This window comes from Cervus canadensis, chromosome 28 (genome assembly GCF_019320065.1).
Source record: "Cervus canadensis isolate Bull #8, Minnesota chromosome 28, ASM1932006v1, whole genome shotgun sequence".
Lineage (NCBI taxonomy): Eukaryota > Metazoa > Chordata > Mammalia > Artiodactyla > Cervidae > Cervus > Cervus canadensis.
Genome location: NC_057413.1, coordinates 22,885,701 through 22,907,095, shown reverse-complemented (window position 1 = coordinate 22,907,095; position 21,395 = coordinate 22,885,701). Strand labels below are relative to the sequence as shown.

At 44.2% G+C, this 21,395-nt stretch overlaps 1 protein-coding gene and 3 non-coding genes across 5 annotated transcripts; 3 read left to right on the top strand and 1 right to left on the bottom strand.

Annotated features, from left to right (window-relative positions):
- Positions 1 to 386: 386 nt before the first annotated feature.
- TRNAR-ACG lies at positions 387 to 459 on the top strand. The gene has a single exon. It is a non-coding gene; the product is annotated as a tRNA-Arg (tRNA).
- Positions 460 to 6,513: 6,054 nt separating this feature from the next.
- On the bottom strand, positions 6,514 to 6,596 carry TRNAL-UAA. Its single transcript has one exon. It is a non-coding gene; the product is annotated as a tRNA-Leu (tRNA).
- Positions 6,597 to 9,975: 3,379 nt separating this feature from the next.
- Positions 9,976 to 17,458, top strand: PRSS16 (serine protease 16). Of its 2 annotated transcripts, none has more exons than XM_043450755.1 (13): positions 9,976 to 10,140; positions 10,845 to 11,052; positions 11,129 to 11,289; positions 12,143 to 12,242; positions 12,384 to 12,513; positions 14,077 to 14,200; positions 14,447 to 14,524; positions 14,609 to 14,656; positions 15,108 to 15,398; positions 16,217 to 16,358; positions 16,677 to 16,856; positions 16,936 to 17,081; positions 17,199 to 17,458. In XM_043450755.1, the coding sequence occupies exons 2-13, from the start codon at positions 10,983 to 10,985 to the stop codon at positions 17,265 to 17,267; spliced, it is 1,539 nt and encodes a 512-aa protein (XP_043306690.1). In that variant the 5' UTR covers positions 9,976 to 10,140; positions 10,845 to 10,982; the 3' UTR covers positions 17,268 to 17,458. The 2 variants fall into 2 exon arrangements, with proteins under 2 accessions (XP_043306690.1, XP_043306689.1); XM_043450754.1 differs by having other exon boundaries at positions 10,789 to 11,052.
- Positions 17,459 to 19,227: 1,769 nt separating this feature from the next.
- Positions 19,228 to 19,301, top strand: TRNAI-AAU. Its single transcript has one exon. It is a non-coding gene; the product is annotated as a tRNA-Ile (tRNA).
- The last annotated feature ends 2,094 nt before the right edge of the window (positions 19,302 to 21,395 follow it).

Here is a 21,395-nt window from a genome sequence, read left to right as displayed (position 1 = left end):
TAGTTGATCCATACACAGCATCAGTATCTAAGTGCTAAAGAAAAATGAAATGGTTTGACGAATGAACAGATGAACGACTGCAGAAATTAATGAAGCGTTCTCAAGTAGAAACAATAGAAACAAGCATGCACGTAAATGGGGGGAGGTGGGAGGTGCTAACCACAGTCGTTCTGTCACGTACATGATGCTTCAAGGCCGAAAATTCTTTCATAATTATAAATATTTTAAGCTAATGTAACATGCAAAATGACCCCTAAGATAACCCATCAGCTTTACCAGAATCCATAGCTCCTTCCTGTCTAACTGATTTCCGTCTTCATCGTCAAACAACTATTTTCTCAGCCATTCCAGTGAGCAAAGACTAATATAAAACCCTGAAACGGCGGGGGCCAGTGGCGCAATGGATAACGCGTCTGACTACGGATCAGAAGATTCTAGGTTCGACTCCTGGCTGGCTCGACGCCCCTTTTTTTTTCAGGAGGAAGGAAAAAAACTTTCTTTGTACATTTTTTCAAATTGATAACAAAAAAAATTATTTTTAAGTTCTTAAAATTCTTCGAAGTAAATCATCTGATCTGATTTTTAACCATCCGTGGTACCTGCCACACAGAGCAATTTCGCTTTTCTTTAAGTCAGTGGATGCTGAAAGTCTGGATGGATGCTTGAAGTATCTGTCTTCTAAAATGTCCCCTTTATCTCGTTTCTTTCAATGATACTGAGAAGGGGAGTTGACAGAAAGGTCTTTGGAAAGAACTTCAAAAATTAAATGTGGAATATTATTTGACCATAAAAAGAAATGAATTTCTGATACATGCTACACATGAATGAACCTTGAAGATACATGTTAAGTAAAGAAGCCAGACACAAAAAGCCGTATGCTGTATGATTCCATTTATATGAGATGTCCAGAATAGGCAAATCCAGAGACAGTAGTTGCCAAGAACTGGGGAAAGGGTACAGAGTTGATTTTCGTGTGATGGAAATGTTTTGAAAGTCGATAATGGTGAAGGTTCCACAACTCTGGGAATATACTCAAAAACACTGAATTGTGCACTTCTGTGTGAATCTTACAGTATATATATATATATATATATAAAGTATATCTTAATTTTTTAAAATCAAAGAAGCAAGAAAGAAAAAATATGACCAACATTTTCTTCATTAATTGTCCCCCATTGGGCAGGGTTCTCCCTCTTTAAGCGCTTCCCTGCACAATTTCTGTCCGGGAGCATGGGTCGTAGAGGGAAAACGAAGGACATCGAATGGAGAAATTGAATGTGGAAAGATGCTTCTGTGGACAGATGAAGTCATAGCGTCCCCCTCAATTCAGCGATCTTGGCAAAGATCCGCCCTGACACCTGAGAAAGCTGTCATTCAGACTCTCATCTCCCCGCCCAGCCCCGGATCTCAAAGAGAAGAGCGCCGCAGCCTCACCACCAAACTAAGAGACTGTTCAGAGTTGTAAGGAATCCGAGGCAGAAATTAAACCGACAGGAAGAGAGCAAGGATGTCAAACGAGCCAAAGAAAGTAGCAGTTTGGGGGTGGTGTCTCTTTCAACAGCTTGATCTTTCCAGGTGTTCCTGGGTGTGACTTCAGACGCTTGGGGCAAGGTGGAAGTGTCTGGGAAGGAAATCGAGGTGAAGATGGGAAAGAACAAAAACATGCAAAGGAGACTTTCATTTGGTAGTATTTATGTATTTTGGTTCAGACGGTAAAGAATCTGCCTGCAATGTGAGAGATCCACGTTCAATCCCTGGGTCAAGAAGATCCCTTGGATGAAGGGGAAGGCTGCCCACTCCAGTATTCTTGCCTGGGAAATCCCATGAACAGAGGAGCCTGGCTGGATACAGTCCACGGGGCCGCAAAGGATCGGATACAACTGGGCGACTAACACTTTTCTTCACATATTTGTCTTACGGAAGTTGATTGGCTCAGTAGATGTGCGTTCTAAGCGATGCTGGCAATTAAAAGAATGAACCTGCCACGCGTCTAGTCCTCGTTTGATATATGATCTGTTGGGCTATTACCCAATTAAAAGGCTGGAGTGGGGGCAGAGTGGGGAGGATAGAATGTCCCAGAGGATCCGGAACTTCCTGATGTAAACGCGTCTCAAAACTTGGCGCGGAGGAGAATCGCTAGGAAGGAGTATTAAGCCCAGTTTTCTAGATTTCAACCCTCGGAGATTCTATAGTGATTCTAGGATGCAGCTCATGAATATTTAGCAAACTGATATTGTATTTTATTACCCTCTTTTTCCAACTAGTAACGACAGGGAATTTCCACGGTAGAAGGGAAAAATAGAGCGTCTATTTGGAGACACTTCCAATTTTAATATTATTCCACGAGGCTTTAACCAACCAAGGTAACCAACTTTTCTATTCTCAAGATTTTTGGACTTTTTTTTTTTTTCTCGTTGTGGTGGAGGCTTGTTTTAAAAGGAAGTCCGTTTCAACTTTCCTTTCAAATAAACAAAAACACATTTGATATATTCATCAAATCACTTTTGGACCTAAAGGAGATAGCAGGTTTTTTCAAAAATTGCTGGGAAGTTCTTCCCTTCCTCAAAAAAAAAAAAAAAAAAAAACTACAGAGATAATACTGTGAAGTGAGTATTATTTCCTTTTCCCCAGAATGTTGGGTTAGGGTTAAGATGCCCTGTCCAAAACAGTAGACATTAACACATGCTTCTAAATTCAGGTTTTTTTTTTTTTAAAGAAACATCATGCAATAGCTCATTAATTTTTATTGATTGCATGTCAAAATGATAATATTTGGAGTTAAAATATTAAAATTAATTCCATTTATTTCTGCTTCTTAAAATATGACTACTAGAAAAATTAACCTTATTATGTGATATTATTTGTTACCTCTCACATCTTCCTGTGGTTATTGATGTAGTAACATCAGTAAAGTGTGATCAATTTGCCAGGGAAGTGGTTCTTTTGAGCAGGCTCCACAGCAGTGTCATATTTGAAAGAATTTCCATTTGATTTTCACTTCAAAAAAATGTGTATTATTCTCTAAAAGCAATTCCTAGTGTGTGAAAACGAAAACTTTCTCACAATATATTTCTTTATCTATTTTTCTTTTTCTCTATTGAAGAGGGCTCTGTGGGTTAGCTAGTTAAAGAGCTTGTTTCATAAATAAAAGATCCTGAATTGAAATCTGGCAGAGCTCTCTTCATAGGCTTTACCCTTCTGAAAGGTGTTAGCCTTCATTTTGTCGAACACAGTTTCGGGAATTAACCTTGATCAAGCCTATGTTGTCCAATTGCTGAATGATGTGGGAAACTAAGAGTCTAATGTTTACCATCGATGTGGTTTCTGAAGATGGCAGGCACTGGAAGTTTTATAAGAAGAGAAGTAAAGACTGAGTGAACTATGTAAAAAGTTGCATGAAAAATCGTTCCACACAAGGTATGACTGAAGCACTATAAATTACTATTTGGACACCAAACAATTCAGATTCTCGTTGGATGACAACGCCCCTCTCATATGCAATGAGATTATCAGTGATTTGCTTTGCAATCTTCAGATATTTTGGCTTTCATCTATGAGGTTACCATGTGAGACTTTACAATGAGAACTCCAGCAGTTACTAGAAACCACTGCTTTTTCTTTTTCTTTCTTTCTTTTTTTTTGTGTGTGTATAATCCCCACAACCAGTCTTAATTCTTTCTGGCATCCTAGGATATTTACTACACATGATGGTCAATTAATATTTGTGAATGGATCAGTGAATACCTAATTTCTTTTCTCTACAACTGTGGAGGTCAGTAGAATGGAGCTGTACACTGAAGATACTGATGGCTGCAGGAATTCCTAGAACCAGAAAGCTAAACTCTTTCCTCCTATTGTGTCTCTCCTGACCCTCTACTGACAAAATTTCAGTGCCACCTGGCACAAGAAAATAAATGTTTAAAAGGCCCAGATCCCTTTGCCAAAAAAAAAAAAATCTAAAAGGGTGAATTTGGAGCTGACAAGTGCATTAGAAAAACAAAAACACAAACAAACAAAAAAAACAAATAGCACTGTTTTTCTTCCTGTGTGTCTTCTTCACTACTCACTTCAGACACTTCTAGCCAGTAAATATGTGGAAGTTCCTCCCCAGCCAAGCAATTTTGCAACACTGAGTATCCTACAGTTTAACTCAATGTTGACATTATTTTTCTGGAAATAGCATCAGATCCCAAAGCTTATGAGATTAGTCCCTTGAGACCGCTCCCATTTCAGATGCCAAAGGAACATAGTAGGTTCCCACATTATCCCAACACATAAACAGGTGGCATATTTCAGTAGATTTTTGGAAACTAAGAGTCAAATAAATATGCTAAATTCAAACACATACACACATACAGACCAAGAGACATAGGATGTCTTTAATAGACTAACTAGTAGACTCTACAGGGATGAGAAAAGAAATGATCAACCTGAAGGCCTAAAAACTACCCAAGCTGAAACATCAAGGAAAAAAAAATAAAAATAAGAAGCACTTAAGAGTTACTGATTAATACATTTGTGATGAGAATCCCAGAAGGTGAGAAGAGAGGAAAGAGCAGAAAAAATATTGGGAAAGTTAATGATCAAGTATTTTCCCAAGATAATGAAATACAGGTATCTCTCAGTTTTCAAAAGTTCACTCTGCTGCCACTTCATTTTTAGGAAAGACCTGCTTTAGTACTTGTTTTGCTAGACAGCTTATTAAAAAACAGAGACACTACTTTGCCCACAAAAGTCCTTATAGTCAAAGCTATGGTTTTTCCAGTAGTCATGTATAGATGTGAGAGTTGGACCATAAAGAAAGCTGAGTGCGGAAGAATTGATGCTTTTGAACTGTGGTGTTAGAGAAGACTCAAGAGTCCCTTGGACTGCAAGGAGATCCAACCAGTCCATCTAAAAGAAATCAGTCCTGAATATTCATTGGAAGGACTGATGCTGAAGCTGAAGCTCCAATACTTTGGCCATCTGATGAGAAGAGTTGACTCATTAGAAGAGACCCTGATGCTGGAAAAGATTGAAGGCGGGAGGAGAAGGGGACGACAGAGGATGAGATGGTTGGATGGCCTCACTGACTCAATGGACATGAGTTTGAGCAAGCTCCTGGAGATGGTAAAGGACCGGGAAGCCTGGTGTGCTGCAGTCCATGGGGTCGCAAAGAGTCGGACACAACTGAGCTACTGAACAGCAGCTAGTTTTGCAGAGAGCCATTGTAGAGGCTGAGCGCATCAGGAGCAGCAAGGGTGGGGCCGCCAAGCTCCTCCCCCAGGAATTAGACTCTGCATCTCAACGTCAGGCCGCCACAGCTTTGGACTGTGTCTGTGAGCATCTGTGCTTTATCTCCACTAACTTTGTACATTCATATGTAAGAAGTGTCCTAAGATAATTGTTTCTTCACTTCATGCCAATTCAGCTTGTGAAATGTTTTATAGGAATGTTCTGCTTTCTGATAGTGGAGGAAACCTGTACATCAAACCTCAGCTCCAAGGTCAGAGAATTCCAAGCTATCTAATTCTCTCTCTCTCTGAAACGGTAGACTTTTCATCAGAAATTAGGTATGCCACAAGATAATGAAATAGCTTTTGAAAGTGATGAGAGGTTACGTTTTAAAAAAATCTGTAAACCCAGAATTCTCTACCAAGCAAAAAATATTTTCCAAAGCTGAATAGGAAATAAAAGTCCTTCCTGACAAACAAAAACTGAAGTGCATTAATCAGACTTGCAAAACAGGAAATGTTATAAGCTGGTCTCAGGAAGAGAGACTACAAAGCAATGAATATACACAGAAATGAATACAATAGAGGTACATATAAGGAATATTTTCCCCAATTTTAAACACTCTAAAAATGACTGACTGCATTAAGCAAAAATAATAGTGGCATATTGTACAATTATAGCATACCTGAAAACAAAATCTGTGGCAGCAATGACACAATATAGGAGGAAGTATATTATTGCAAGCTTCTTACATTGTAAAGGAAGCAGAATAGTACAATTTGAAGGTAGATTTGGAATGATTGTAGCTGTATATAGAAAACCCTAGGTTTATTTTTTTTAAGACATACAAATGATAAGGCAACACTCTAGATATAATCAAATCATATAAGATGTTCATATATTTTAAAGACAGGAAGAAAGAGATAAAAGAAAGGACAACATAGAAAGTGACTAATAAGGCAGTGGATTTTTTTTAAATACAAGTACATCATTTACATTACATCTAAATTCCCTAAATCCACCAATTATAGACAGAGCCTGTCAGATTGGATAAAAAGAGTTCAGAGTCAACTATATGCTGGACTATTACCCAACTTTGCACAAGAAACTATCATTTCCAGATAAAATAGTTGCTAAAGTAACTGGATCCCTGAGTCAGGAAGATCCCCTACAGAAGGAATGGCTACTCACACCAGAACTCTCAATTGGGAAAATCCCATAGACAGAGGAACCTGGCAGGCAACAGTCCCCAGAGTTGCAAAAGAGTTGGACATGACTTGGCATCAACAAAATCAACTCTACCGGGAGTGGGGTTCGAACCCACGCAGACAAATGTCTATTGGATCTTAAGTCCAACGCCTTAACCACTCGGCCATCCCGATCATGAGCACTGATATCTACAAGTCAAATATTACTGGGTTAAAATTAATTAGGCTTTCTAAATTCCATATATATGTGTTAATATACTATACTGGTGTTTTTCTTTCTGACTTACTTCACTCTATATAATAGGCTCCAGTTTCAACCACATCATTAGAACTGACTCAAACTCATTCTTTTCCATTGTGTATATGTACCACAGCTTTCTTATCCATTCGTCTGCCAATGGACATCTAGGTTGCTTCCATGTCCTAGCTATTGTAAACAGTGCTGTGATGAACATTGGGGTACATGTGTCTCTTTCAGTTCTGGTTTCCTCATTGTGTATGCCCAGGAGTATATATATGGAACTTAGAAAGATGGTAATGATGACCCTATATGTGAGACAGCAAAAGAGACACAGATAAAAAGAACAGACTTTTGGACTCTGTGGGAGAAGGCAAGGGTGGGACGATTTGAGAGAATAGCGTTGAAGCATGTATATTACCATATGTGAAATAGATCATCAGTCCAAGTTCGAAATGTGAAACAGGACACTAGGACAACCCTGAGGGATGGGATGGGGAAGGAGGTGGGAGGGGAGTTCAGGATGGGGGACACATGTACACCCAAAGCTGATTCATGTCAATGTATGGCAAAACCACTACAATATTGTAAAGTAATTAGCCTCCAATTAAAATAAATTAATTAATTTTAAAAATTGATTAGGCTTCCCTGGTGGCTCAGATGGTAAAGAATCCTCCTGCACCACTCTGAAGGACTCCACAGCATATTGCTGACCTGAGTGGTTGGCGTCAGTCCTTTCTGGCAGCCGGAGAAATATGACTGGTCACTAATGAAAGATAAAGCTTTGGAGCCAAGCCTCAAGTGGTGAAACAACTTTCTATGAAATGGAAAATGCATTTCTTTGCTGCTTTGTGAACAGCTTTTACAGTCATTAAATTTACCTAAAGTAGTTAAAAAAAAAAAAAAGAATCCTCCTGCAATGTAGGAGACCTGGAAATTAATTAGACTTGCTAGTCCCTGGAACATTATGAATAATTTTACACCCTTGAGATCAGAGACAAAGCTTTAAAGAGAAAAAGCAAATTTTTATAATGCTTCTTGGAAAAAACTAATGAAACACAGTAAGTCTATTTAACATCCATCTTACATATATCTTATATATTTTTTGTGTGTGTGATGAAAACTTTTAGGGTCTCCTCTCCTAATGACTTCCAAATATTCAATATAGTAGTATTATTAAAAACTATACTGCCATGGTGTACCTTACATCTCCATAACATTTTTTTTATAACTGGAAATTTGTACCTTCTGACCCCTTTCATTCCTTTAACCCATCCTCCATTCCCTCTCAATCATCAATCTGCTCTCTGTGTCTATGAACTCGATTTTGATTTATTTTGTTTTTTGGATTCCAAATGTAAGTAAGAGCATATGGGATTTGTCCTTTTCTGTCTCACTTATTTCACTTAGTATAATTCCCTCAAGGCCTAAATCAATGAAAGGTCATCACTAATAAAATCAGTATTTTTATTATACATTACTTGGATATTTAAACAAACAACTAATGTTTGCTTTATGCCAAAGTAAAATGTTGAGAACACATACTAATCACAAACTTAGGAAAAGACTGTTCTGTAGCAGTGGTAACAAGTAGCCACCAGACCTGAATTTAAACCAATTGATCTATCCACGATAATCGTTTTGTGAACATTTGCACAACCAATCACTGTCAAACCATGCTTTCTGAAATGAGCCAGCCAGGGATGCACTCACTTCAGTAAACATCCCTTTGAGTGCCATCCAAACAACAAGAGTCTCTCCAGAAGAACCATGCTTCCACAGAATATGTCAACCCACTGACCCTCTGAAAGTCTACCCTAAGCCCCCTCTCAGAAAATACCAGTCATCAGCTCTTTCAAAGGGATGGTGCCTTACCAGCACTGCTCCCTCCTTAAATGAACGTAGAATTTGGATTTCAAGCAGTGAGTGGTGAAAATGCCCCTTTGCCAAATCTGAAATGCTGAAATTTCATTTTTTGCTGGGACTGTGTTTGCTGGGGGCAGGGGTGGAGGGGAAGGAAGGTAGTGTCACTGCTGAAAAACAAATGAAGTCAACATTCATTCCAAATTTGATGTCTGTGAGGTTATCTCCAATTTGTTAGGTGACTGCAGCAAAATTATTCTGCATTTATTCTTCCAAACACATTTTACAAGACAAGTATTGCCCTGATATCTAACAAGGAAAAGGATGTCACCTCACATACTGAGGAATGGTATGCTGACTTATACATGAATTTGCGTGAACTTTATGTTAACTAGAACAGCCTGTCTTGTGGCTGATCAAAAATATCTGGTATACTTTGCTTTAATCACTAAAGAAAAGAGTGCATTGTCCAGAAGTAAAATATGTCTGCTTTGAAAATAGAGGTAAAGCTAAGCGACGTCTGTGATAGTCCAAGTCAGAGATGCTGGTGGCTAGAAGAAGATGATAGCACTGGAGGTGGAGAGAAGTAGTTGGATTGTAGATAAATTTTTAGAGTAGAACCCCATCAACATTGGTTGGTGGATTTTTCATTCACAAACATTTATTGATTGCCCACTGTGTACACTCTTGTAAGAACCGGGCATTGAGCAATGGACAAAGGAGATGAAAAATCCTTGGCCCTGTGGAGCTTACTATTCTCATCTGGCAAACAGATGATGAACTATATAAATAAAATATTTATACTTCTGATACATTGCTATGAAGAAGAGTAAAGAATAGAGGAGATTTAGTGGTTTAACCTTTTTTTTCCCCCGTTTGGACCATTTTATTAATACCTTCTTAACATTTTAAGATATTCCAACTCAGAACACAGGATAACTTTCCATTTACTTAAATCTTCTTTAATTTCAATGTTCTGTTGTTTTGAGGGCACATGTCCTAAACGTCCTTGGTTAATTTATTCTTGAGGTTTTTTTTTTTTTTTTTTTTTCTTTTCCATTCTCATGTACATGGAAGTGTTTTCTTCATTTCAGTTTTGGATTAGGGCAGTGCTTTGAGCCAAAGACCTGAGTAGGAAAAGGCAGAGAATGGCGGTTGACACCATGTAGAAACAGTCTTTAAAAGGTGACAAAACCTCCTCAGGGTCACTGAACTAGAAAGTGGCAGGTCCAGGATGCTTCCCCAGGGCCTTCTACTGACTTCGGAGCGCGAAGCTGTCCTGCCTCCCTGCTCCAGCCTCTGTGGATGTAGATGCTTCAACCAAGCGCCTCCCACTTCTTTGTTTTTCTGTCTCTCATTGGCCAAGATATTCGGAGGAGGATTTTTAAACCTGCCTGCTCGTTATTGCCAAAGACGGCTGTTTCATCCTCACCTCTATTTTCTTATGGGGACCCTACTGTTGCCCTGGGCTCCCTGCCCGATTCCTGATCCTGTTTGCCAGAAAACTACTACAAGCAAACTTTGTAGACACGCAGCGTCCTCAGCTCCTACCCAGGCGCACTGGATCAGAATCTCTGGAGTAGGGCCAGGAATTTGCATGTGTAACAGGCTTCCTAGGTAACTGTGATGTTCCTTGGGGCTGGCAAGCTCAGGTTTGACAATTTTTTAAAGAGATGACCATGGAAGATCCTTTCTGGACTCTGAATAGCGATCTGAGTGAGGTGAGGGAGGAAGCCATGAAGATTTATGGAGAAATAGGAATCCAGAGAGTGAGAGGAGCAGGGGCAAGCATTCTGAGGCAGGAGTAATATTCTGCTGCTCTAGAAATATTCAAAGTGCTATAAGGGATCTAAGGAAAGTGGTGAGATTGTGGGTCAGAGGGTGGGGGTGAGACTGATGGGGAGCAGGAAAAAAAAGGGGAGACTGGAAAATAGACATACCAAGACTGAAAGAGAGAGAGAGGAAAGAGAGAGACTGAAGTAGAGAGAAGATGGAAAGAGAATCGAGGAACAAAGAGAACAGTTTGAGTATTGGGGCAAATGAGGGGGACTGAAAGTATGCTGGAGGGCAGAGAGAGGGAGCGGGAAAGACGGGCTCCTGAGGTAACAAGAGATGGCCCCTGAAGGAGAGGGGAGAGTGAGGCACAGGCATGGAGACTGAGGGAGGGCCAGAGGGAAGGGAGATCAAGGGATAAGAGAGGAGAAAATCAAGAGCAGAGAGAGAATTGGATATCCAGGGGCCACAGCCGCAGGTCTCTATATACAGACTCTGGCGTTGCTGCCTTGCTTGAATGGTTCCAGCAGAAGCTTGACCTGTTCCAGGACAAGAGTCTGTAAACATACCTGAGCTCCTGATCAAAGACTATAAATTGAAAGGCCAGCCCTGGGGACAATAGAGGAAGTCTTGAGTGAGTGGAAGGAACACAGCCGCTAGAACCCTCCCGCAAAGGACTAGACAGCATGGCCATCAGGCCGGTGCCATGGCTGGGCCCTCTGCTCCTGGTTTCCCTCTGGGCATCCTCAGCTCCAGGTAGGAGGATCCTGAAAGTCAGGCAGGGCCTCCCCAAGGGGGCCTGGCCCGACTCTTTCCTCTCCACATCCCACAGCTTCCCTCCTTCGGCGCCTTGGTGAGCACATCCTGAGGTTTCAGGAGAGCTCAGCCCTGGGCCTGGGGCTGGGCCCAGATTCTGTGACCCTCCCAAAGGAGGGGTGGTTGGAGCAGCCACTGGACCCTTTCAATGCCTCTGACAGACGCTCCTTCCTGCAGGTAAGGCCAGGAGAGCAGAGATCCGCTGCCCACCCTAGTCCCTTCTCAGTCCCTACTGAGCCCACCCTACTCCGCCCTTCAGTCTCTGCTTTCTATTCCTATCTCTACACCTCTGTCACCTCATTGCTCTCCCCATCACCCTTACCTGATATCTGCTGTCAGTATCCCTATGGCCCTTTAGTCTAGCTCCTCTGTTTCTTAGATTTGCCTTCTATCCCGTAGTCTCCCCTTCCTTTCTTTAGCCTCCCACTTTTTTTGTTCCTCGGGTCCTATCCTTCAGTCTTTCCTTTTCCCTGTCATTCACTCTCACTCCCTCATTGCCCCTCAACTACCACCCCCCTTCTCCCTGTCCTTCAGATTAATCACCAAACCCACCACCAAGTCTCAGTATGGAGCAAAAATCTGGACCAGCTTTGGAACCAGAACTGGCTCACAATAGGCACTTGAAGATATATATTGAATGAACAGATTTACCACTTTTATATCTACTCTTTTACACTTGCTCTCCCCACAGTCTCCAAAGGTCATCTCACATAGACCTTATTCCTAAATCCACCTGCATTCATTAATTATTCTATAATAGTTATCTCAATATAGAGCAAGTGCCTACCACTTGCTAGCCACTATTCTTGACCCTGGAGTTATCAGAGTGAAAGAGCTGACAAAAATATCTGCCCTTGTAGATATTACATTCTAGATGAGGAGACAAACAGGAGAGAAATGAACATGTAAATAAACAAGTCAATGTCAGATTAAAAAGATCCATTAGGAAAAGAGACCAGAATGAACAGGGAATAAAGAGTAGGTCAGAACTCTCACAATTCCATTTCTTCTTCCCCATCCCACCTCTTAGCGGTACTGGGTAAATGACCAACATTGGACCAGCCAGAACGGACCTGTATTCCTGCATCTGGGGGGTGAAGGCAGCCTTGGACCTGGCTCAGTGATGAGAGGTAAGAAGCAAGGGTGAGGAAAGACAGGGGGAAGTTGGTGGAGGCAAGGAAGGGGAGTTGCATACTGTGAAGTGCTGTGAAGCCTGAGGTTTGCAAGAGTTGAAACCCGACTCACACACATCCCCTTTGGACTCTTCACAGGGCACCCTGCAAATCTGGCCCCAATCTGGGGGGCCCTGGTGATAAGTCTGGAACATCGATTTTATGGCCTGAGTATACCTGCTGAGGGGCTGGACATGGCCCAGCTCCGCTTCTTGTCCAGCCGCCATGCGTGAGTGGGGGTAGGGAATGTTTGGGGTCATGGGACTGAGGATGTCTGTATTTTGACTTCTCTGCATCTTTGTCTCTTCTTCCACTGCCCAGAGTTGACCTCTGAGTCCCTGGTCTCATGTTTTCTTCTCTGTCTTTCAGTGTTTTACTCTTTCTTTTTCTGTCTCTGCATCTCTCTCCTTCCCTATCCTTTATTTCCCCACCTCTTCCACTGTATTCTTAGCTTTTGCTATCACCCTATGACCAGCTGGTCCAGACTACCAGAATCCCTTACATGGATGACACAGCTTCCTCACTGGTCTCCTTGTTTCTGTCCTTGATCCCATCAGTCTATTCTCCAGATGAAGCCAGAGTGATCATTAGACGATAAACCAGATCACCTCTCTCCTGGCTCAAATCCCTCACATGTCTCTCATCGCACTCAGAGCAAAGACAAAACCTTTACAACATCTCCTCCACCAGCCCCTGGAGCTGCTTTGGAAGCTCCTATGCTGGCTTCAGAGGATCCCCAGTTAGCTCTCTGGCCTCTCTCTCTCCCTCTTACTGGGCTCCAGGTACACTGAAGTTCTTGCTGTTCTCCAGACTTGCAGGCACATCGCTTCCTTGAGCCTTTGAACTCTGCTTTCTTCAAAGAGTGGGCTTCCCCCAGGTATTTGTCTAGCTCCCTCTCTCACTTCCTTCAGTGCACCCTATTCCTATTACCAAATCCCTTCTCTTTCTTCCCCCCTTCACCTACTTTATTGTTTCCCCCAGGACTTATCTCTCTTTTCTCTGCTTGCTATCTCTGTGTCTGTCTGTAATCAGTCTGACTTTCTCTGCCTCACTTTTGTCTCCATCTTTGTGTGTCTCCATCTGTATCACACTGCCTGTATATTCTTCTCTGTCTCTTAATCTTTTCACAAGCTAAACTAGTTTCCAACTGCAGTAGGATGACACTAACCGCAAACTGTTTCAGAAAGGTTAGGGAGGGGAGAAAGCGTTTGGGATTAAAAAAAAAAAAAAAAGATGTTAGGGTATTCCCTGGTGATTAGGTGATTAGGGCTTCACGATTCCACTGAAGGGTCATGGGTTTGATCACTGCTAATCCGGGAACTAAAATCCCAGAAGTCTTGTGGTACTGCCAAAGGGAAAGAAAAAAGAAAAGAAAGGATGTTAGATATATTCCAATATCTCTGTCTCTTTTTCTAATCGTGTCTCCCTCTCCACCAATACCTCCTAACCTATCCAGCCTAGGCCCCCTCCTCTTCCTGAGTAGCTCTCTTTGACAGTCTCCAATCCCTCCTATAATTTAGATTTTCACCTAAACTGTCTTGAAGGTTTTTCTTCTCCCACCTAGTCTGGAAGAGAAGAGTGGAAGCTTTCCAAATGAGTCTCCTCTGATCTAGGCACTTGTGCAGAAATGAGTGTGTAGGTATGAGGAATCCTCAGAAATACCTCATGAGAAAAAACCCTAGCTTCTGGCCAGCCTCTCTCCATTCTTGTCTCTGGATCCCCGCCTGTAAATCGGGGAATCTTCAGGGATTCCTAACCACGGGAACCGACTCAGCCTCTCCTCTCACCCTAGGCTGGCGGATGTGGCCTCTGCCCGCCTCACACTCTCCCGCCTCTTCAACGTCTCCTCCACCAGCCCCTGGATCTGCTTCGGAGGCTCCTATGCTGGCTCCCTGGCTGCCTGGGCCCGGCTGAAGGTCCTGGGACCCCTCTGGGTGGACTGGGGGAAAGGAATTCGGACTGCGAGGTCCCTAACTCAGATAATAGGAAAACCTCCTTCCACACCCTCCTCCCCCCATCCCCCCATCCCAATCTGCCTTCACAAGAGTTCGGTGTGTAGAAGGTAGGGTCTTGCCTGAGATCACACAACGAGTGACACAGGGGCGGGCAGATATGGGGTCCCAGTCCTTCAGCCCTCACGCTGATAACTTGTTCTCCCTCAGTTTCCCCATCTTTTTTTTGCCTCCATCGCCTCTTCCGCTCCGGTGCGGGCCATACTGGATTTCTCCAAGTATAATGACGTAAGGATGGCGGGCGGTGGGCCTGGCGGGAGGAGGGTCTCGGTGGTGCGGGTCACCTGATATTCTCCCGCGGCCGGACTTTAGGTGGTGTCTAGAAGCCTAATGAACACTGCGATTGGCGGATCCCTGGAGGTATGAGTTGGGGCCCAGTCGAAGGGGGATAGGGGAAGGGAAAAGGCCTTTAGGATGGGGGCCTGAGAAAACGGCTGAAGTTTGCAAGGTGTTGGGGTCTCAGAGACTTGGGAGCCCCGAGAGGTGGGTGAATTTGGGAAGAACGCGAGAGCTGAAGATGGGTCTGAGTACCAAGAAGGGAGGACCCAACAGGGGCGGGCTGATACGGGGGCGGGGCCTGAGGACGGACGACCCTATCAGGAGGCTGTATTAGTGTGGGCGGGGCCTGGGGTGGGACGGCCCGGAGGAGGAGCCGGAAGAGGGCGAGGCCTCGAAAAGCGACTTTCAACTGCCCCCTGGATGAATTTGAATGTGGAAAAGTGGGGAGCCCAGGGAGGATGAGGGTCAAGGAAAGGGAAAGGCCGAACTCCGGACCCAAGTCTTCACCAACGCTGCCTCTCGCTATCCGCAGTGCCGGGCGGCGGCGTCCGCAGCCTTTGCGGAGGTGGAGCGGCGGCTGCGCGCGAGCGGGGCGGCTCGGGCAGCGCTGCGCGCGGACCTGGGAGTGTGCGGGTCCCTGGAGCGCGCTGAGGACCAGGCAGAGCTTTTGGGAGCGCTGCAGGCACTCGTGGGAGGTGCGGTGCAGTACGATGGGCAAGCTGGAGCGCCGCTGAGTGTGCGACCGCTCTGCAGACTCCTCGTTGGGGATCGGGGCAACTGCAGCGGCTCTGCACCCTACCGCGGGCTTCGTCGGGCAGTGCAGGTGAGAACCCCGAGCACCGCCAAGAGTGAGCAGAGCGAGGATTCCTGTTCCACCTCCGCTGTGTGAACTTGGGCAAGCGTAAACCCTTCTGCACCTTAGTTTCCTCATCTGTAAAATGGGTATTACATCTCAAAAGGACCTCGGAGGTGAAATGAGGTAGTAGAGTATGCCCTAGGGAACAGGGAGCCTGGAGCACAGTAGGCAAATGTTAGCGACTGTGCTTACTATTTTGCCTACGTTGTTCTGTCCTCTTTCTGGGGCCTTCAAGAGCGTCTGGCACACAGCAGACTCTCAAATAGTATTTGTAGAATGAAGGAAAAACATTCGTCCAGGGGACACAGTTGTCCTCGGGACACAGTTCTCCTAGAGACCGGGGCTCCTAGCCTCGGACTCCCTCCGACTCCCAACCTCTACAATCCCGCTGTCATTTTTCCATCGATGTCTGCACCAAATGCTGTGCGGTGTGCTTCACATATATTATCTCACTGAATTCTTAAAATAGTTCTAGGAAGTAAACACTACTATTGTCCCCACACACAACTGAGGAAACTGAGATCTCACTTGCCCAAGATCAACTTTACAGATGAGAAGTTCCTAGTCATCTAGCAGCTTAATTTCTAACCCACAGGGACCTAGGTCCCCAGCAACTCTGACCAGTGACCCCAGGACAACTCAGAAACTCACTCTTCTGACTTCTGACCTTTGACCTGTAGGACTGATGGCTCCAGGCCCTGCCCTGGCTTGATGGTGAGGTGGGGGGGGGAGGGTTGATGGAAAGGAATGTATGTCTGCATATATGTATGTGTATTGTCCTTTAGGTTGTCACACAGAGCCTGGGTCAGAAGTGTTTAAGCATTTCTCGAGCAGAGACAGTGGCACAGCTGCGGGTCACAGAGCTCCAAGTGTCCAGTGTGGGTGACCGGCAGTGGTTGTACCAAACTTGTACTGAGTTCGGCTACTGTGAGTGACTGGCCCAACTCTCATCTCCAAAACATACAGTCTCTGCTGTGCCCAGACAAGCCATCTTAAGCTGGTCCAGGCTCATTATGCTCCCTCTGAGACACCCCCAACCTCACTCCAGACATTATTCCATCACAGCCCTGATCATTCTGGGCCATCAGTGTCTTGGGCTAAATGCCTCTCTGACAGGACCATGAACTCACAGAAGGGAGGGTCTGGAAATGTCTCAGTTGTCACTGGGGAGGGCTCTGTACATGATTATTATAGAGGTAGGGGGCTGGCTATATACTCCACATTGATGAATCCCTCTCTCCACAGATGTCACCTGTGAGGTCCCTGGGTGCCCTTTCTCCCAACTCCCAGCTCTGCCTTCCCAGCTTGAGCTTTGTGAACAGGTGTTTGGGCTTTCAACCTCATCTGTAGCCCAGGCTGTGACCCAGACGAACTCCTATTATGGTGGCCAGACCCCAGGGGCCACCCAAGTGCTGTTTGTTAATGGTGAGTATGCCATCAGAACTTGACTCCTTAGTGTCTATCTGGCTGTGGCTCAACACAACATCCTCTCCTTTCTTTCCAGGGGATGCAGACCCCTGGCATGTGCTGAGTGTAACACAGCCTTTGGGACCCTCTGAGCCAGTCGTTCTCATACCGAGTGCCTCTCATTGCTTGGACATGGCACCTGAGAGACCCTCAGACTCACCTAGCCTCCGCCTTGCACGACAGGTAAGACAGAAAAAGCTCGGAGTGATTTACATTATCATTTGCATGCTAATTTGCATGTTCCTGCTCTCTACTAGTGCTGGAGTCTGAACTTTCCAAATTCTCCCCACCTCTCTACAGAAAATCTCCCAGCAGCTGCAGACCTGGCTTGGGCTGGCAAAGAAGAGCCAGGATAGGGGTGCTGTCTGAACCCTACACCCTCACCAACTCCAGTAGGGCCACTTCAGTCCAGGATGAGAAGCCAGCTTGTTCTGAAAGAGGAACTTCCCAGGAATTCACATTTAGCACCTGTCCTGCATAAAACCATCCTGTGTCTGCAAACATCCTACTCCGGATTAAAAGTGCTTTGTTACAAAGAGTTATATAAATAGTGATTACTCTTAATGTTCTGTCATTTTTGTTTGGTCACAGAGCCGTGTCTGACTCTTTGGGACCCTGTGGACTGTAGCCTGCCAGGCTCCTCTGTCCATGGAGTGGGGAGCTGTTCCCTTCTCCACAACTCAATGTGAATATCATTATTTTAAATGTCAAATGTCAAATAAACATGGCTCTTCATGCTCATCTCCTACCCCTGCAAATCAGCTTCAGGCTCAAATTTTGTTCAACTACTGGGCTGGGTGCCTTGCTGCATGTCTGTCTCTGGACTTCAGGCCCTGACCTGTCTCTGCTTCTCACTGTTGCTCTCACTGGACCCTCCTCCCTCAGTCTCCTCCTGCCTAAACTGTCTCTGTCTCTATTGTCTCTCAATCTGCTCCTGTTTCTCTGAATATCTTCTTTTCTGTCTCTCCCTGTGTCTTAGTCTGGTTCTCTTTCTTTCTCTGAGTCTCTGTCTCTGCCCTTGTCTCTCATTCAGTATCTTTCCACTTTCCTCCCCTCTTGCTTGCTCTGTCCTTACTTACCTCCATTGCTCTATTTCTGTCTCTCATTTTTGGTCTCTGCGTCCGTTTAGTCACTTTCTTTCTCACTCTCTCTCTGCCTCTATTTCTCTCCCTTCAGACTTTCCCTGTCCTTTGCTATCTTTTCAATCTTGCTCTCTCCCAGAGGCTCAGTTTGTGTCTCTTAGGCTCTTCCTCGTGGTCTCTACGGCTCTTCTTGTCACCTCATCCTTGCCTTTCTCTGTCTGTCTTTTAGTTTTCCCTCTTTTTCACTCACCAATCTTTCCCCATCGTCAAATGTCACTCTTGGGCAATTCAGCTTCCAATCCAAGGGATTTAGGGTTCTGATCAAGCCTTCCTGCTGAGGACACCTCCAAGTTCTGAGAGATTGGACCCAGTCTCGTGGGGGCCCACTTAGCCTGCCTTAGCACTGCCAACAGTACCATGGTCACCGGTTGGTTCAACCCACACCAGGACCAGGAGTTAGCAAGTCAAGTGGCCTGAGTGCCTCTGGGAAGCTGGGAAGTGGAGGGAAAGTGAAGACGAGTGGGGTGAGGGGAGGGATGGGCAGGAGTGTGGAAACAGAGGCATAAAGCCCGTTCTGTGAGGGGTCACTCCCTGCCTTTCTTGACTCCAAACCCTGGGAAATAACACTGTTATCTCTTCTGTGAGGTCAGTCCTAGCCCATATCACAGGTGCCAGCCTGTAACATACGCTGCTATTGCACCAGAGCCACACATGTTGAGGTCTAGCCTCAGTGTCTCCCATCATTATTTAACGTGTGCACCGTGGTCTGACAGTCATGGCTGCTCGATTCCTGTCGAGAGATGAAAGAATGAGGTCTACCCTCCAATCTTCACTTACTCTTGAGTTGCCTCCTACTTTGCTGGATACACCTTCTCTTATTTGCAAACCTCTCCATTTATTATTTAATGGCTTTGGGTTTGGTCCTGGGCTACCTCGTCTCCTCAAGTATTCTCAGAGCCTCCCTATCAATGTGGCCGTGGTGCCAGGCCTAGCTCTCAGGCAGGTGTTCCAGAATATCGATTACCTCAGTCCTCAGGAAATAGAGCTCATTCACGCCAAATACTAAGAATTCCTCTTTGTTTGCCCCTAATTCCACGACGGGGGAGAGGAAGAATGCGATTTCTTATCTCTTTGAATATTAGCTTGTGGTCGTTTGGGTTCATTGTGTTCCTTTTCCAGCTACCGGAGAGGCCGTATTGATTCGTTTCCTTTTAATAGCATACAAACGACAATGTACCCTTGTGTCTGGCCGGTTAGCTCAGCTGGTTAGAGCGTGGTGCTAATAACGCCAAGGTCGCGGGTTCGATCCCCGTACGGGCCAGTTTTTGTGGCGGCTGTTGTTTTCTGCACTTCCACACAGAACGTGCCGCTTCATCCCTTTTAGGTTCACCACTATTTCCCAATTCATAAAACTCTCGCTGAAAACTTTTAACTGGAATCCTACCTCTTTCGTCATGTTTGACTCGCACTTGCAGGACGAAAGGAGAGCAGTCGGTGACCCACAAGACATACAGCGTCGCTTTGGCACATTTTGATCCACAGGGTAACTGATTCCAGCAAAGAAACCGACCTTACTGGATTATTTTCCTCCAAAAATAGACTATGAAACCATCTACACTTTCTGCATTTCCACACTTGGGTCTTAACTAGATCAGCAAAAGATGAAACAAGATTTTTCAAATGCTATGTGAAAAAACTCTACCGATACAAACACAACAGGAAAGAAACAGTTTTGTCAGCTGTCTCTTTATGAGATGGAAAGAGCCATCAATGGCCAAACCGGAGACACTTTGAACAACAAAGACTATATAGTTTGAAATAATGACCCAAACTAAGTATAAAATATGTATTCATGAGTCCATGCTGTTATAAATTAGTGATTAAATAAGTAAATCAATGAATACAGGAAAAGGGATGTATTTTTCTTACTGATGCATTCCAACTAAGGTAAGACACTATTCCCCACCCACCCACCAGGAGATGGAGCTTTAACCTCTCCCTTCTGGAATATGGGCCATCCTGACTGGCTAGCTTCTAAATATCCAGGAAGACGTAGGGAAACATAGGAAGAAACTTCACAAGGGAGAAAAACGCACACACTACCTTAAAAATGACCAAGGTTGGCATCACTGATGGTAAGCTATCCTCCTATCAAGTAACATCTGATAGGAAGTGATGGGACAAGTACTTCATCTCTGTGGTCTCATCCAGAAACCTGTAGCCCCAGGCCCTTCACGTGAAAACTATCAGACAAACCTAGACCGGAAGATAGTCATAAAAATACCGGATAAAAATAATTCATCCACACCAAGAAACAATCACAGGCCAGAGGAGGCTGAATGCAATGTGGGATCCTGTGGGTCGGGGGGAAGACATTAGTGTAAGAACAGAGGTGACACACACAAATACATGAGTTTTGTTATTATTAAAGTATCAATGTTGGTTTCTTGGCTTTAATAAAGGTACCGTGGTAACCTGAGAAGCAAATGAAAGGAAACTTTGAAATGGGTATAAAGAAACTCTATTGTTTTTGCAACTTTTCTAAATAGACTCCAAAATGAAAATTTATGTTTCAAAATTCGCATAGGAAACGTGTCCGTTTCCCATCAGTTAAATCAGAGCTGAGGCAAATGCCCGGTGGGCAGTAGGTCCATGACAGGCAGTTCTTAAAAGCTGAAGGAATGTGATTGATGTCTTCTTTGGTGAAGGACATGCAGAGATATTTACATGGTGATCTGTGCAAGATGGTACATGCTGCAGATTGTTCTCCCAGAGTCCCATTCCCACACTGAAATGCAAATCAGACCAATGACATTCGTCTTCAGCCTGTAAAAGACATCTGAAATGGAGCTATATGGTGTATGTTGAACTTGAAGTTTGGTGAGCTTCTCTCACAAAGTTTCAAATAACACCTGAAATGTTTTCTTTCCTAGCTTGGCCCTAAAATATTTCCATTTGTGTCAATAAACATCTTAACCACTGCTCTTTGTGACACCTTGCCCATTATAAAGGGCAAGACCTTCTTGCCCTGTGTTCCCATGACAGAATCCAAGATTTTCAGAACAATGACCAGTTCACTGTTCCTTTGTGGGGTCCTCACAGAGATCGTACTTTGCCCAGGCTATATTACTCACCCCTTCTCTTTCGAACTCGGAGATGAAAGGTTACTTTAAGGTTGGGTGGGTTTGTTTTCTTGTGTGTGTGTTTTTTATTCTTATTTGTGTGTGTGCTCTCAAGTGCTTAACAGCAGGTGGTTCCTAACTTAACTTAGTTTTCCCATTAATTCACGAAATCCTTGATAAAGTACGATAGGAGAGGTAAATCACATTGGACAGAAAAATTTAAATCCTATAGCAGTATGTGATTGCAATAAAGGAGTTCTTCAAATAGAAATAAATGGAAAAGGTGACCTACC

Excerpts from the sequence above, each read along its gene's own strand:
- PRSS16 (XM_043450755.1), top strand. The coding sequence starts at position 10,983 with ATGGCCATCAGGCCGGTGCCATGGCTGGGCCCTCTGCTCCTGGTTTCC. Across the intron at positions 11,053-11,128 it reads CTGGGCATCCTCAGCTCCAG|CTTCCCTCCTTCGGCGCCTT; the intron begins GTAGGAGGATCC and ends CACATCCCACAG. Across the intron at positions 14,525-14,608 it reads ATTTCTCCAAGTATAATGAC|GTGGTGTCTAGAAGCCTAAT; the intron begins GTAAGGATGGCG and ends GCCGGACTTTAG.